Below are 16901 nucleotides of genomic sequence, written 5' to 3'. Positions count from 1 at the left end.
TTGCTCTTTTAAGACTTCTAAAAGCATGCTCCACACCTCATCCCTCTCAGATTTCGGACTGCACTTCAGATTCTTAAACCTTGGGTTGAGTGCTGTAGCTATTTTTAGAAATCTCACATCGGTACCTTCTTTGCATTTTGTCAAATCTGCAGCGAAAGTGTTCTTAAAATAAACATGTGCTGGGTCATCATCTGAGACTGCTATATGAAATATATGTAGAATGTGGGTAAAACAGAGCAGGAGGCATACAATTCTCCCCCCAAGGAGTTCAGTCACAAATTTAATTAACACATTTTTTTTTAACAAGCATCATCATGATGGAAGCATGTCCTCTGGAATGGTGGCCAAAGTATGAAAGGGCATATGAATGTTTAGCATACTTGGCATGTAAATACCTTGCAATGCTGGCTACAAAAGTGCCATGCGAACGCCTCTTCTCACTTTCAGGTGACATTGTAAATAAGAAGCAGGCAGCAGTATCTCCTACCAATGTAAACAAACTTGCTTGTCTTAGCAATTGGCAGAATAAGAAGTAGGACTGAGTGGACTTGTAGACTCTAAAGTTTTACACTGTTTTGTTTTTGCATGCAGTTATGTAACCAAAAAAAAAAAATCTGCATTTGTAAGTTACACTTTCAGGACAAAGAGATCGCACTTCAGTACTTGTATGAGGTGAACTGAAAAATACTATTTCTTTTGTTTATCGTTTTTATAGTGCATATATTTGTAATAAAAAATAATAATATAAAGTGAGCACTGTGCACTTTGTATTCTGTGTTGTAATTGAAATCAATATTGAAAATGTAGAAAAACATCCAAAAATATTTAATAAATTTCAATTGGTATTCTATTGTTATAAGTGCAATTAATCGTGATTCATTTTTTTAATTGCGATTTATTTTTTTGAGTTAATTGCGTGAGTTAACTGCGATTAATTGACAGCCCTAAAATTAATACAAAAGATCTGAGAGCAAGTTTCAATTGCTGTTATTTATTTTATACAGAAATCTGATGTGGGGCCCAATCCTACAGCCATTACTTGGACAAAATTCCCATTGAAGTTAGTGGGAACTTTGCTTGAGTATGGCCTTCAGGATTGGGCCTTTGAGGTATGGTATGGTGTAGGGATCTACTGTTTCATGAGACGTTGTTTCAGAACACAATGAGCTTATGTTCTTTTGTCACTTGGCCTCCAGCATTCTGTTTTATCTATTATCTCACTGACAGTTGGAACAGGAGTTGAGCTTACATGAAGATTATTTGTTCCTCAGAAGAATACAAAAATGTCGGAAACCAGAAGGTGCGGGCTCATCATTATTGGACTGTAAGGAGATCATAAACAGATTCCAGGATCTGCTTGTCAAGGTAAGATGCTGTTAAATAAATAAAGATGCTGATAAAGATTTGCAATGCCACATATGTAGGCACACACAGGCAATATTGCAAAGCTGTATTTAAAAAGCAATATTTGTACACTTCCACATATTGGGCCAGATTCTAATCCCATTTTAACTGGAGTTAAATTCAGAATAACTCCATTGAAGTAAATGGAATTATTTTAACGTAAGTGTGATCAGAATCTGGCCCACTAAAACAAATATTATAGAGCCTGATTGTACAAACACAAACACCTGTAGGTAATTTTACTCACACAATCTGCCCCAGTTGACAATGGAATGTTTGTCTTAGAAAGTTTGAGGATCATTTGCATTGAATGAAACTTTTAACAGTCATGGGATAAAATGATATTTAATTATTTATCATGTACTGAAGACAAAGGTATAGGAAAGGCTCATTTATATTGGAGTTCAGTTACTGCGTCTGTTTAGAGTGTGAGCTCCAGAGGGCTCGGATCATGTCTCCTCCATGTTAAATATAGTGCATGGCAGTGCCGCTGGAACAAGTTTATAGAGGGGAAGCTGAAAGCCATTGAACAAAACTGTAAGCCCTATCTATGATGGAAAGCACTTCAAGCCAGGGCGTGGTGCCGCACTCCCTGCACTCCTAGTTCCAGCACCCCTGGTGCATGGTATACAAGTGGCACTTAACACATCATAATTATTACACAGGAGTATCATTATACATAACAATATTTACAATGCACCAAGCATGACAAATATAGACGGCAAAAATATAGATGACAAAATACTGGGTCACTCTAAGCCCTTCACAAGATTTGCTCTTTTTTATATTAAAATGAGTTACATTATGTAACAACAATTGCACCCATTATTTAACAAACAAGACAGTAGCTACAAAAGTGTACACAAGAGGTTGTGTTCGCAGTACAACACTCAGGACTTTGACACCCTAACTCTCATCGGCTTAGTGGGAGTGATGGAGCTGACGCCCTACAAGTTGATCTCAGATTGTATCTGAGAAAAATTGTTCTCCTTAACTTCTGAGGATTGGACAAGAAGCAATGGGCTTAAATTGCAGCAAGGGCGGTTTAGGTTGGACATTAGGAAAAACTTCTTAACTGTCAGGGTGGTTAAGCACTGGAATAGATTGCCTAGGGAGTTTGTTGAATCTCCCTCATTGGAGATTTTTAAGAGCACGTTAAACAAACACCTGTTAGAAATGGTCTAGATAATATTTAGTCCTGCCATGAGTGCAGGGACTGGACTAGATGATCTCTCGAGGTCCATTCCAGTCCTATGATTCTATGATTTATTAACATTGCTCTGATGCCAGCTTTCATGCAGAACTGGACAGGGAGCTCCATTTGTGGGCTGCTGGTAGGATCTGACCCTGTGTGCTAAACAGTACACAGAAGGCCTGATTCTCAACTGTCTTGCACCTTACTAACACCTTTGGAAGGTGGGTGTAAAATGCTGCCACCAGTGTGAGATTTGGTTGTGTTTTTACACCCACACTGCATAGGTGTCAATGACTACACAAGTTGCAAAGCGCTTGAGAACTGAGCCCAGACACTGTGCTCATTTTCATTACTGGCGCTGAGGTGCAGCACATACAGTTCAGCAGCTAGAAAAAAGTCTGCTATTCATGAAGAAGCAAAACAGCAGGTTATTCGAGATGCATGAGAACAGTGTGCATAGCATATCTGAGGCTTAATTCTGCTCCGGCATAGATGCTTGATGTTACACAGCCCTTGGTTTGCACATGGAAGTGCAGTGCCATTAATGTTAATGAGAATTCCACGCATACATCTAAGCTAGCACAAGGCTCCAGATATTTGATGTCAGCTACAGGGACATATTATCATCATGTTTTTTTAGAAATTCAGGTACTTAACTATGAGCTCATTCACGAGGCACTAACTAGGATCCATTTGGTATAGTCAGTAAGTTCCTTCTGGCATATCCTAGTGAATGGAATAGGTGAAGGGAACCAGCTAATGAACTCTGAATTGGTGTCAGATTAGGGGATGGTGCCCTCAATCTGCCTAGCTCTTGAAATAATTAATTAGCAGTGTTTATTCTGTTCAGTAGATATAATAATTTCCTACCTGTGTTAAGTGGATTTTGGTGGCATGCACATCAGGGGCCTAAACTAAAGCCCATCAAAGTCAAATGGGAGTCCTTCCGAACATTTTCGATCAGGCTCTAGTTGATAAAGCAAATCATGCCTGAAACTGACCAGGCTCATCAGTTCTGAATACCCTGTAGTGTGTCTGAGCTGGAGGAGTCCAGCATTGCAGCGCTGTACTCTAGCCTTGTAGGAAAGCATCACACTTTTTGAATTGCCCTGTACAGTCATTCTTCTAAGTGTTTTCAAATACACCTTTCCTGTCACAGCATTTTCATGATATAAAACCTAAAATAAAAGGCCCTTTAAACCGTGAGCTACAAACGGAAAGTAAAAACTCTGCTGCGCGTGACCCCAGCAGAGCTGTTTTCACAAGTTCTGGTGATAGGTATCCCAGAACCGAGAGTCAATAGAGCTCTCAGGGCCAAACTGTAACCTCACTAACACCTTTTGAATCCAGTGCTGGGGAACAGAAATAAATTAGGTCCGTAGTAGGTCTTAAATATCTGCTGCACCAAAGCAATGAAAAATATTGCTTACCATAAAAATGAATTCCAATGGGCTGCACTGCAGGGAAGAAAAGATCTCACAACACAGGTGATGAAAATGGGAACTTACTGGCCTTTTTCCTTCTGCTTTCTCAAATATTTATTTTCTCTCCACACATCAGAAATACTGATCAGGTAGTTCAGGCACTAGAGAGAACAGAGAAGATTACGCTCAATGATGATGAGCTGTCAATTTATTTTATTCAAACCTTGCCAAACAGTAATAACCAATGTCACTTGTAGAGTATCTGTGTAGGAGGGGCACTATATTGTCCCCCCAAGTGCTATGCTTTGTTTATGTACTAGCATTGATTCTGCTAATGCGAAGTCAGGGTGGTTTGCCAGAAGAACAAAAATTGGGTGATCTGTTCTCCAATCTTTTTCCAGTCATGGAATTTTTACTGTATAATGAGACTGGTAGGTAGGGGATGCCTTAGTGTTCTAAGCATCTGATTTGAAATGCAAGCAGCCCTTCATCCTCCTGTCAGACAAAAGGAATAACATGCAGTTTAATACAGGTTAACCTTTAGGGTCAAACTGTTTTGCTCTGTATGGATATTTACATATGAGTAAAGGTGTGGTTCCCCAACCCTGCCACTATTTTTCAGTGTGCTCTACACCCATTGGTAGCTGTCCTACCCTCTAGCTCCCCGAATTGGCTGCATTTCCTTTCGTACGGCCCGGCAATCCTTTAGGATGATAAGTTTCATGTAAATCTAAAATATTATGGGTCAAACTCTGTTCTCAGTTATGCTGATGCGCTTTTACTGTGAATATCATTATATGGTCACAGATAACTCCAAGGATACTATTCTGATACCTTTGGTTATCACAAATACATTGTAGGATTAGATGTGCTGTATTTGGAACACTAATTAAATGTGATTTCAAATCTCTGAATAACCTTTTATAATGCTCTGGTTTTAGGATGCAGAACTCAGCAAGGATGGTGCAAAATTTGAAATGCAAAAAGGTACACTTCTTGATATTCTGGGAAAACTTTTACTAAATGAAATAAAGTGGAAAGTAGGTCTGTCAAGAGACAATGTTCTTTGCATCATTGAAAACACCATCGATAACATAAAAAATCTGGGGATGGCCTGCCCTGTGCTTGGAGCCTGATTTTGCTCCCAGTGAAGTCAATGGCAACACTCCCATGCAGCAGGTTTGGTTCCTTATGATGTTTCAGAAGGTCTAGAGTCAGTATCTTAATACCTATGGCAATCCTTGAGCTTTACGGTGTCATTTTGGAACAAGATTTGAGGCGTCCTTTGCTCAGCATCTGGGTCTTTCAGTGCTATTATATCATGATAGCATGAGGCAGAAGAACATCTCTAGGAATGTGAGAAGGATAAGATGTCAGAAGAATAGAAAGTGCTTGCCAGGAAAGCTACCAAAAAGTGCTAAATTGCTAAATCTGCTAAACCAGTAACAAAGCACTGTTCTGCCAGTGCCCCAATGCTGCTAATCCTTTAGTTTACATAGGCAGAAAATATTTTACCAACTATTTACTATGTATTGTATGCCCATCATCTCTGTGAGGCCAGTGTTTGTACCAGACAAATGAATGAGTTCCTGCTGCTAATCAGAGCCAGCGAGTTAAAGCCCTTTTGAAGTCAGTGGGGCTCTATACCCGCAACCAAAGGGAGGATTGAAACACAACGTATTCAGAAGGCATGTCAAGGTGGCATGCATGTAAATACTTATTGGTGGTGTGCATTTTATAGTCTTGCCTGATGCATTCCCGTTGGTGCATCTGTCATATCTTGACTGGGCTCCTGTAAGGGAATGTCTTCACTGCAGAGTTAGCCCAGGTGATTAGCACCTGAGTCTGAGCATACAAGTTAGGCTAGCTCATACAAGTTAGGCTAGCTGCCTGTATTACTGCATCCTCACTGATGCTACACTCACCCATGTGTGTCACTAGGACTTCTGGAGGCACATCCCATAATGCTTGGCACTGCAGTAAATTGAGCCACTCTATAATTCTTTCCCAGTAAATTGTGGGAGGATTTGTCTGTCCTTCTAGGCACATGGGGAATTAGGGCAAGGCAATGGTGGACTATCAGCATTCAGTGATTTAGCCTGTGTCCTCTCTGGAAAGTGGACACATTACCAGCCCAAGTGAAAGTGGAACCCAGGCTCTATCACCTCCAGCCAGCCCAGCTAATCCAGGATGAAAGCACCATCAAACCTGGGTGAAAGGGTTTTTGTGTGCGTCAGAGCCTGGGCTAACTCTGCAGTGAAGACATTCCCTGCTCACCCCAAGCAGAGAGTGTTAGGGTAAGGCTTATTGAAGTGGTTAGTCGCTGCAGTTCACAGAATCCCACCGTCTGGGTGAGGTTGGTTTCTGTGAGTGCATAACACCTTTACACTGTGTGCCCCACCAGCAACCTATTGGTAATTCAGCATGCCAGCCAGCCCTCCAGGGTCTGGGAGTTGGTTATTTAAAGCTCTATCTGTCACCTCATTTGAACCTGAGATGTCTTTGCTGTCAGTGCCTGGAACACACCCTTTCAAGGTCAGCAGTAGGGCACTCTGAGCTGAAAGTCCCCACTTTGCTGTGCCCATCAGAGCTCGAATTCGCATTCATACACATGGGAATTTGTACACGTTTTGTTCGATCAGACTTTTGACTGAATATTACTGTAGGCCCTGGTCCTACTGGTCTCAGCATGGGCACGGGGGGCTGCTTCCATAGAGCTCATTGCAAGATTGGGGCCATTATCTCTATTAGACAGGGAAGTTTTCTATGAGGGGTGAGGCTTTTTAAAATCAGTCCTGATGATTCTGGCTCTTGTGTACTTTAATATTATTACACAGCACGGAGGTGCGTCTAGGGCAGTCGCTGTACTGCCTAAGATAATGAATAAGGATAAACACATGAATAAATCACTGGCCTTGTTTGATTGCAGATGACAGGCAGCAACCAATTTCAGCTCACCTAACAGGGTTCAAGAACAGCACCAAGAAAATATCAGGTAAGGAACTCAGCTTTGCCAGACCCTATTCACAAATTGGAGGGGTGGAGAAGGAGGGGAAAGTGGGATTTATAAGTGGTGAAATAATCATAATAATTATTATAATAATTGGGAGGGCATATCTAGTGGAGTCCCCCAGGAGTCAATCCTGGGTCTGGTACTATTCAATATTTTCATTAATGACTTGAATAATGGAGTGGAGGGCATGCATATAAAATTTTCAATGACAGAGTTGCAAGCACTTTGGAGGACAGGATTAGAATTCAAAATAATCTTGACAAATTAGAGAATTGGTCTGAAATCAACAAGATGAAATTCAATAAAGACAAGTGCAAGTACTTCTCTTAGGAAGGACAAATTAAATGCACAACTACAAAATGGGGAATAACTGGCCGGGCAGTTGTAGTAGCCAAATCCTGAACAGGATCTGGGAGTTACTGTGGGTCACAACTTGAATATGAGTCAACAATGTGATGCAGTTGTGAAAAAGGCTAATATTCTGGGTTTATTAACAGGAGTGTTGTGTGTAAGACGTGGCAGGTAATTGTCCCATTCTATTCAGTTGAAATACTGTGTCCAATTTTTGGGTGCCATGCTTTTGGAAAGATGTGGATAAACTGCAGAGAGTCCAGAGAAGAGAAACAAAAATGATAAAAGGTTTAGGTAGCTTAACCTAGGAGGAAAGGTTAAAAAGACGGGGCATGTTTAGCCTTGAGAAAAGAAGACTGAGGGGGACCTGAGAACAGTCTTCCAATATGTTAAGGGCTGTTCTAAAGAGGACTGTGATCGATCGTTCTGCCGTGTCCACTGACAGTAGGATAATAAGTAATGGACTTAATCTGCAGCAAGGGAGAATTCGGTCAGATACTAGGAAAAACTTTCTAATTATAAAGCTAGTTGAATTCCGGAATAGGCTTCCAAGGAATGTTGTGGAATCCCCGTCAGGTTGGACAAACACCTGTCAGAGATGGTCTAGGTTTACTTAGTGTGCCTCAGCACAGGGGACTGGACTAGAAGACTTCTTGAGGTCCCTTCCAGCCCTCCATTTCTATCATTCTATGATAATATCTAGCGTTTCTGTAGTGCTTTTTCTATAGAGCTCAAAGCACTTCATAAAGGAGGGGAGTAGCATATCCGCATTTTACAGATGGAGAAACTGAGGCACAGAGAGGTGATGTGACTTGCTCAAAGTCACTCAGCAGGCCAGTGGCAGAGCCAGGAATAGTGCTCAGATCTCTTAAGTCCCAGTCCTCTGCTCTAACCACTGGGCACACATTTTCCTATATGGGGTTTCACACTTCAGGGAATCAAACTCAGTGGTAACTATGTAGAGTATTATTCTTGAGTCTGATGATATTTCATGTAGGCTAACTCCTGCTTGCCTTACTCGTGTCCATCTGCCCACTAGACTCCACTGTGACAATGCACTTGAATAAGGTGGGCTCTGTTTGGTCTTATGTGAAGTGTAATTGAAAGGCTACAGTGAGTTAGAAGACAATAATTCCAGCATAGGAGTTTGGTGACAACATAAACTAAACCTCGCAATGAACATGTTTCCTTTTGCTTCATTATTGGTTGTTTTCTGTTTTTTTAATATCAGGTTTCCTAGAAATAAATAATAGATGGTCTTTAAGAAAAGGAAATAATGTCATTGTTTTCAAATGGACCACCCTCCTGCTGAAACCTGGCTAAAATACATTTGATTTTGTAGGCATGTCATGCACTTTGAAGGACTGGGGAATTGGGTGCCTTTAGCAGAGAGAGTGTTTGTGTGGTCTATGTGTGTGTAGTGTATGTGTGTGCTTTTCAGAACGTTATTTCTGGTGGTCATTTTTACAAGAAAAACTGCTAAATGAAGAAATCCCATCATACCAGGGATTGTCAGGCTCAGCTGTGAGTGGAGAAGGTTAGGGCTGGTTTAAGTGAAGAGTAATGTTCATCATATGCAGAATCTGAAATAGCCCATGCTAAACTGTAAGAACAGAATAAGGCCTAGTCCTGCAAACCCTTAGTCATGAGTGTTGTCTTTATGCATGCAAAGCGTCTCACTCTTCTCAAGGCTGTCTCCACATTTCCCCTAAAATTTCCCACCTTTGATATCAACAGGGAGAACACTCATTAGATAAGGCGCTGATGGTCACTGGCTTTAAAGGGTATCTCTACATTGCAATTAAAAACTCATGACTGGCCTGTGCTAGCGGACTCAGGCTCATGGGGCTCAGGCTATGCGGCTGTTTAATTGCACTGTAGGCGTTTGGGCTCAGGCTGGAGCCAGGCTCTAGGACCCTGCAAAGTGGGAGGGTCCCAGAATTCGGGCTGTAGCCTGAGCCCAAATCTCTCTATTGCAATTAAACAGCCCCTTAGCCAGAGCCCCAGGAGCGTGAGAGAGCTGGCACAGGCCAGCCATGGGTGTGTAATTGCAGCGTAGACATACCCTTAGTCACTATAATGAACGTATAGACACCACAGAGCCATGTTCTGTACCATCTCAATTACATTTATCTAGAACAGTTTCCTGAAACTGTGCTGAATTGGTTGTGGGCTTGTCTACACTTGCAGTTATACCATTTTCATCACTGGCTCGGCTGCACTAATTGTCAGCACTAGGTAAATTTTCTAGAGTAGTCCTGGCCCAGGAGACAGGCTGCAAGAGCAAAGGTGTATGAGTAAGAGTCTGCAAGATCAGACCTATAATCTGGTAAGAATCTCTAAACCTAAGCACATTTCAATTGACTCCGGAGTAATTACCAGTAACAGCAATAGCTCTTTCCATCTCTGACGCTACAACTCACACAGACTTTATTCCACTTTATAGCTCAACGCATAACCTTGGGGAAACCTTTGTACCAAATAAAAATCACAAAAAAATTCCCTGTAATCCTATTGATATTATAATGCAAACTAACAAACACTCAGAAATGAACTAGTTTGGCTGGAACTCAGTGCCTAGACTCAGCCATTGGGGAAAAGAAAACAAGACAGTAACATGCACATGTATAGACCTCATGCTGGATTATTCCTTCACTAAGAGAACTTCCTATTAAAGGTCAAGATACCCATCCTGCTCCCATTGCAGCGAATGGTATTTCAGTTTCTCCAGGGTTGGGTTCTTTGTGAGGTAATTAGAAACACTGATACTGGATATTATTTTCATATTAATATCCGAGGCTGGAGTTCATTCTCTTCTCTTTACTGGACTACAGTAGGTCACTCAACACATAGCTTGCTCTGAAACAGACAGAACCTTCAATGGGATTATCTGTGTGCCCTAAATCCAGATTAGCCTGTGGGTGTTTAAATTCTGCTCTGTGTTTAGCGCCACTCTCAGAACTCCATCAGGTCTAGCAAACTTCCAAAAACCTTAGTTATTTATTTTGTACTTCCTTACCTGATTCTCACTCTTTTTTTCCTATTAGGAAAAAAAAATCAAGACTTTTTTTTTTAATGTAAGGTTGAAAATGAATATTTGCTCAATAAACTTCAATAGGACTTGATTTTGCATTAGAGAAGTCAATGGGAACTTGGTAATTGACTTCAGTGGGCACAGGATCAGGCCCATAGAGAAAAAAAGCCCTCTAAAGGTATGTCTACACAGCAACTAGACTGTGGCCTGTGCCAGCCGACTTGGGCTCGTGGGGCTTGGGCTGTTTCATTGCTGCATAGACTTCCAGGCTTGGGCTGGAGCCTGAGCCCTAGGATCCTCCTACCTCACAGGGTCCCAGAGCCCGGGCTCCAGCCCAAGCCCAGAAATCTTCACAGCAATGAAACAGCCCTGCAGCCCAAGTCCTGCAAGCCTCTTGGCTGGCACGGGCCAGCCACAAGTGTCTAGCTGCTGGGCAGATGTATCCAAAGAGTTCAAGCTGGAGCTCGGGCTTGGCAGCCCAGGGAGAAGGGTGGGCTTCAGAGCTTAAGTCACAACATCTACACAGCTGTTTTGAGCGCTGTAGCGCGAGATCAAGTCTGTAGCCTGGGGCCCTGAGACTAGCTGCTGCAGGCGGTGTAGGTGGACTCTAATTGCCTGGCATATTTCATGTTCTACATTAGAGACGGTTTTAGTTATTTCAGTTTCGCTATTTGACAGTGCTCAAGGTGGATGTACACGTCAGCCAAGAAAAGGCCCCTCCTGTGCTCTTTGACCCATATCTCTTTGACTCTAATGGGCATTTTACCTGAGTAAGGACGTACTCCTCAAATGTCCTTGACACCTCCACTCACCCCCACCAACTGTGGCAGCCGGTGCACAAACAAGAGCCCATCCTGGCATGCAGCAGACAGTGCTGCCGATGCTGTTGGGGGAGATTTGTGTTTTGCCACGAGAAAGTTTATGGTATGTAAGTTGCTAGGCTCGGAGGCGCCTGTTATGACTGTAGAATGAAACCTGTAGCAAGATTATTTTTATACGTTCTCACCTGATTCCCACCCTCTTCAGTAGCTGGAAGAGGGCGATGGAAGGAGGAACGTAAAGACAGTGTACAGGTCAGAAACGAATGTCAGCACCTGGGTGTTGAACACACCTGATAATACAAAAACCATCATTCCTTTCAGAGGGACTCTTCATGGCTTTGAGTCAGCTCCTCTCAAAGGCAATACCCAAGCATCTGAAGGCTGCATTGACTTCAATGGAGCTATGACCATTTACACCAGTTGAGAATCTGGCTCTTTGTGTCTATTATTTGTAGCAAAATGTATTATAACCATGACTACTTCTCTGCTGCATAAAGAAGGCCAAATGCTAAGCCACACACCAGGTCAATCAGAGGGGACAGCGTGGGTTAAGAACCAAAAAACCCAACTTCCTTCCTGTGTATAAATATGACAGCAGTGCAAATCTGTGGCCACTCTAGTGCTGGGATCCCATCAGAGTACAGAGGGGAGGGATAGAATATCCACCTTGAGCTCCCAATCCAGCTCTAATAATTCCCATCACCGTTGGTCAACTTGTACATGATGTCAACCGATACAACTACTTGCCATGAAGAACAAAGAGCCCCTTTCTCCCAGAGCAGGGAAGGGAGCCCAGCAAGAGGGAGGCTGTGCTGTGCTGTGGGCAGTGCTCACAGCCCCAGAGGAGGAGCATCTGGGCAGGAGCAGGATGGAGACTGGGAAGCTGTGCTGGGGAGCAGTTATCTTGCTACATGGTATAGATACACTTTGAGAGAGACAGTTTTTACCACAATGAGCTTACAGTCTAAAGAGACAAGAGAGACTCGGGGTTGGACTGATTCCATGCACATGAAGAAAAGACATACTAGTGGCACCTTAGAGACTAACCAATTTATTTGAGCATAAGCTTTCGTGAGCTTCTAAGGTGCCACAAGTCCTCCTTTTCTTTTTGCGAATACAGACTAACACAGCTGCTACTCTGAAACCTGTCATTCACATGAAACGTTCTAATGGTATTTTTTTCTCCTAATGTGATTTCTGACTCATTCAACTCAAAAGCGATGTTTTTCCCTTCACAGTTTTACAGTGGCAGAAAACGGGGTATGCCCCTATGAGCAACCTGATATCCTACAAAGGAGGGAAATTGAAGGTGGAAAAAGAAGGGCTCTACTACATCTACTCCCAGGTCAGCTTCTGCACCAAGCAAACTCCTGGGGCGCCATTTACGGTGTTTATTTATTTGAACCTACCATCGGAATTTGATCGGCTCTTATTAAAGGGACAGGATACACACAGCTCATCCAGTGTTTACTGTGCCCTCCAATCCACTCACCTGGGAGGAGTGTTTGAACTCCGGAAAGGTGACGTGGTGTTTGTTAATGTGACAGATTCGACTCAAGTGAACTATGATCATGGAAACACATACTTTGGTATGTTTAAACTCTATTGAGACGTGACCTGCCATGAAGAAGAGAGCTGCAGGAGGCCCAATCCCAACTTTGTTGAACAAAGTGACTTCTGGTTTCCAATATTTATGTTCCTCTGCATCTTTAGTTTTCTTGTATCTAGTTCTGTATATTGTGTTATTTATTAACAGGGGTGGAATGAGCCCTTAGAACAGAAACAGAACAAAGTTTGGAGCTGTTACTGTGTGCACTTTGTTCTCACCTTTTCTCATTGCAGAATGTCTGTACACATCTGTATCATATGTATTTAAGCCTTCCATGCCCTGTGTGCTATCACTTGTCTGACAGGGTGGATATGCTTATTTAGTAGAACATAATATGAGTGTTTCTTTCCAAACAACATTATGTATCTCTCAGGGGACTCCAGTCAGATAGATTATATGTACCTCTTTTTCAATCTGCTTATAAAGTAACAGTGGAAAAACTTTAAGGGTTTAGAAGCATCTTCTCTAGGAAAAAAGCAATCAGCAAATTGCCATCCTTAAGCAGTAACTGCCAATGATACATATTTACCATTTAAATTCTATATTTCACCTGAAGTCTCCCTTCTTTTCATCTCTGTATATGTACAATATACAATCAGCAGAACCTTGTACCTTTTATAATCATGTGATATTTGCTGAGGCTTGTTCACACTAGGTGAAATTCACTCCAGAGAAGAAGGGCCTGCACAAGGTCCATGAGCCACTTATGTCCTCAGAACAGGGCTTCAGTGAGCCGTAAATAGTCCTCTGCCCCAGGGTGAATTTCATGCACAGGCCTAGACTGTCCTGTATAGATTTGTGAATGAAGGGGACACTGCTCATGGAACAACCCACACCCACGTGGAAGGGAGCCTCAGCCACCCTCCCCGTACCACTACCCCTTCTCTCCAGGCCCCCCGGACAACCCTCCTCCATGGGCCCTTATTGCACACTATGGGAAGGAATGGGAAGGCAGAAGGCTGGACCAGGCAGGATCCCCTGTCCAGTCCTATGATATACCTCCAAGTTGTCTTATCTATTGTGTAGAGCCTCCCCTGGGCATCTTGGGGCTACCACAGCCAGGGTAGCTCCTGGTAGAGCGGCTCCACTGTGGTCACTGGGGCCATAGCTGGTGCAGAGGAACTGGAGCTCTATGGATAGGCCCCAGAGCCTTTTCCATGTGGGATCAATGGGTAGTATGGGGATGTCCTTGCTGAGATTTTTCTCCCCAGACATTCCTCCCATGGACTGTTTGAGAGGGTGATCTGGGCCATAATAAATTAAGACAGTTACATAGCACCTTGCACCCAAAGATCCCAAATACCAAGAGACTTTTCAGGGTCCTGATCCTGGAACTCTTACTCACTCAAGTGGTGCTCACTCATGGGAGTAGCTCTGTTGAAGTAAATAAGATTGCTTGTGTAAGGGTTGCAGGATTGGGACATAGGATTTTTGCCTGACTAAAGATTGCAAGATTGGCCCATATAGCATACCATGGTCACTTGCCCCATCTTCAGTATGCAGCCACCTCTGGGATGGAAAGCAGTAATCTTTACACACAGAACATACCAACACCAGTGACTGTGGATTTAAGGTCTGATGCTGCACCCACGGATGTCAATGGGAGGCATGCTCAGAAACTGCCAGTCTAATTTTATTATAATTTAATATGTAGTGTTGGTGGCATAACTTTATTAGAAAATGGAGTCAGTGAAATGTTTTTGTTTGATGCATTGTGTAAAAATTATTTATTTAATTAAAGCTGTATTATATTCATGGACAAAGGGAGGGAACAACTCGAAGCTGCACTGGAAAATAGAAAGTGTGCAAGGAATAAACATGACTGTTGTTATGTTTGTGCAGTAATGTTGGATCCGCAGTATTGAATGTTGAGTTCTGAAGTGCTAAACCGGAAGTGCTGTGTTGCTTATACATCACAGCGCTGAGCTGATCTGCAGTCTTGCTACAACAGTTGGTGTAGAATTCTGCATACTGTAGTGTTACAAATAACATACCCTTGATAAATTAACAAATAAAATTTCATTTTATACAGTTTTTAATGTGATTGCATTTTTAAAAAATATAATGCCAGAGTTTGCCACTCTGATTTGGGGTCTAGCGTGGAGTTCTATACTGTTGCCCATCACTGTATCATCTGAGCACGGATACTATATATGCTTTCCTAACTGAAGTCATGACACTCAACATTATATATACTCTTGCAGTTTGAAAGGGATTTTGACTTTTTCTCTGTTGCCATACACAATATTCCAGTGCTTGTTTCATCCATGTATTTCCTGTGTATCTGTATGAGTTTACTCCCACCTCTTTTTTTTTTTTTGCGTAACTTCCTCCTCCTGCAAAAGTTATTCTTCATCAGATGGAAGTGGAAAAGTGAAATTATCTCAGCCAATCAGAATGCAGTTACATACAATTCTCTTCACACTGACTGATTTAGGGAATCTTATTTGCATACTGACTCTGTGCAATAACTACGTAGTATACAAATATATGTACCCTAGTTGGTTGCCAGCCATTATCAGCCAGTTAAAGAACAAGGATCGGTAGAACCATTGGATAGTTATTTCTCACAGATTGTTCTGTAAATGCAACTCTTTGCATTTCCATTCCTGCAATGCAGCAGTGGTGAATCCTGTGATGGGGGGAAGAGGTGGCTGCAGCATGTAATACATACAGGTGTCTCATTTTCAACAACCAATATGAAAATAAGAAACAATATGGGATATTTAGCATAATAGAAACTTACGGAGTTTTTAACATCATTTCACATTGACATAGAAATCAAACCCCGCGAATGGAGTCAGAAGGAATGGACAGCAGATATCTCAGGGCAGAAGATCAGCTACAGCTGGGAAACAGTGAACTTATCAAGGCTTCTGTCCCTGAAGCAGGGGCTTTCACCAGGTCTCTGCAGCAGTCAATGCTGTGACCATGAGATACTGCCATCTCACCTTTGAGAGGTGAAAGCACTGTGATCAAGGAACTCCCTGGCCTGGCCCCAAGACATCTAAAAGAGCCTAAAGACCTGGGATGAAGACAATGGTCGACACTTGCACTGCTCAGACACGATGGAACTCTCTGCAATAAGGGTAAGGCTCTTCTGTGTGGGACACAGAGCTTTCCTGGGGGCTGGTCAGAGACTATGGAACAAACTCCCCCAATGTTCTGCGTTCAAGCATAAAAACAGAGAGAGCATCATTCAGGCTTTAATCCTTCCTCCACATACAATGCACTCTCTCCTCAAGCACTTACTGAAAGTAGAGTTCTCTACATTCCTAGCCGTTACCCTATACATAATCATACTCATCATACCGCAACGGCCCCATTAAGCAGCTAGCTATTGTAACACACAGGAACGAAGGACCATTACAAATCTCACTACCTTTTGCTCCAAATTTAAGATGCATTTCTTTGACAGAGTAATGTGTATTAAAAACCAACCAAACAAACAAAAAACCCTACCAAAACAAAACATTCCACTGCACACACAATTCGCCCCTGGGGAGAGGATGAGAGAACATATAACACGTGACAGATGTTAGTCACTGTGCTTATGCACTACTGAAGGTGCTCAGATACCATGGAGATAAGTGTGGTGGTAGAAGAGGCTATATACAGTAGAATACAATAGACACAAGAATTGCACCAGTAGAATTCATCCTTTTTCGGTGGTGGCACACATGCATCCAAACTCATGTGTGTCTACCACCAAAATATCCTTCAGGTTTTTCAGTGTAGTTATTCCCCTATTCAGAGTTGCGCAAATCCCTAATGGCGGAGCTATATCAGCACAGTAGCAACGTGGACACACAGGCATCAGTACTGTATTGCCAGCCTCCACAGATAAAAAAATCATGAGTTTTTCTTTTGAAAAGACGATTATACTGTGCTTTTTTGGTCTGTCTTTTGATTTTTGATCTCCCCTGGCCCATCCCCAGTGTGCGTGTGTGGTTGACAATCAGTGTTGTCCACTCTCCCAAATTTATTGGGTAAGGTGATTCTGGTCCCTACTGCAGAAGCTCTTACCCCCACATCTTCCTGTCCCCTGCC

General features: G+C 42.4%; 2 protein-coding genes across 4 annotated transcripts in view; one reads left to right on the top strand and one right to left on the bottom strand.

Moving 5' to 3' along the window:
* The window catches only part of CD40LG (CD40 ligand), a 56520-nt gene extending 41133 nt beyond the window's left edge, over window positions 1-15387 (top strand). For both annotated transcript variants that reach the window (XM_073358456.1, XM_073358454.1), the window contains exons 4-7: window positions 1228-1365; window positions 4965-5010; window positions 6953-7018; window positions 12481-15387. In XM_073358456.1, the coding sequence (XP_073214557.1) occupies window positions 1228-1365; window positions 4965-5010; window positions 6953-7018; window positions 12481-12851 (621 nt within the window). In that variant the 3' untranslated portion in view covers window positions 12852-15387. The remainder of the gene's footprint in view (window positions 1-1227; window positions 1366-4964; window positions 5011-6952; window positions 7019-12480) is intronic.
* The window catches only part of ARHGEF6 (Rac/Cdc42 guanine nucleotide exchange factor 6), a 155551-nt gene that overhangs the window by 67752 nt on the left and 70898 nt on the right, over window positions 1-16901 (bottom strand). Inside the window, exon 22 of one of the 2 annotated variants that reach the window (XM_073358449.1) lies at window positions 4108-4184. In XM_073358449.1, coding sequence (XP_073214550.1) covers window positions 4108-4184 — 77 coding nt within the window. Of the gene's footprint in view, window positions 1-4096; window positions 4185-16901 lie in introns of those variants that run through there. The other variant, XR_012160633.1, reaches the window with a different exon arrangement.

This window comes from Lepidochelys kempii, chromosome 9, assembly GCF_965140265.1.
Source record: "Lepidochelys kempii isolate rLepKem1 chromosome 9, rLepKem1.hap2, whole genome shotgun sequence".
NCBI lineage: Eukaryota > Metazoa > Chordata > Testudines > Cheloniidae > Lepidochelys > Lepidochelys kempii.
This window is presented reverse-complemented; position numbering and strand designations above follow the sequence as displayed.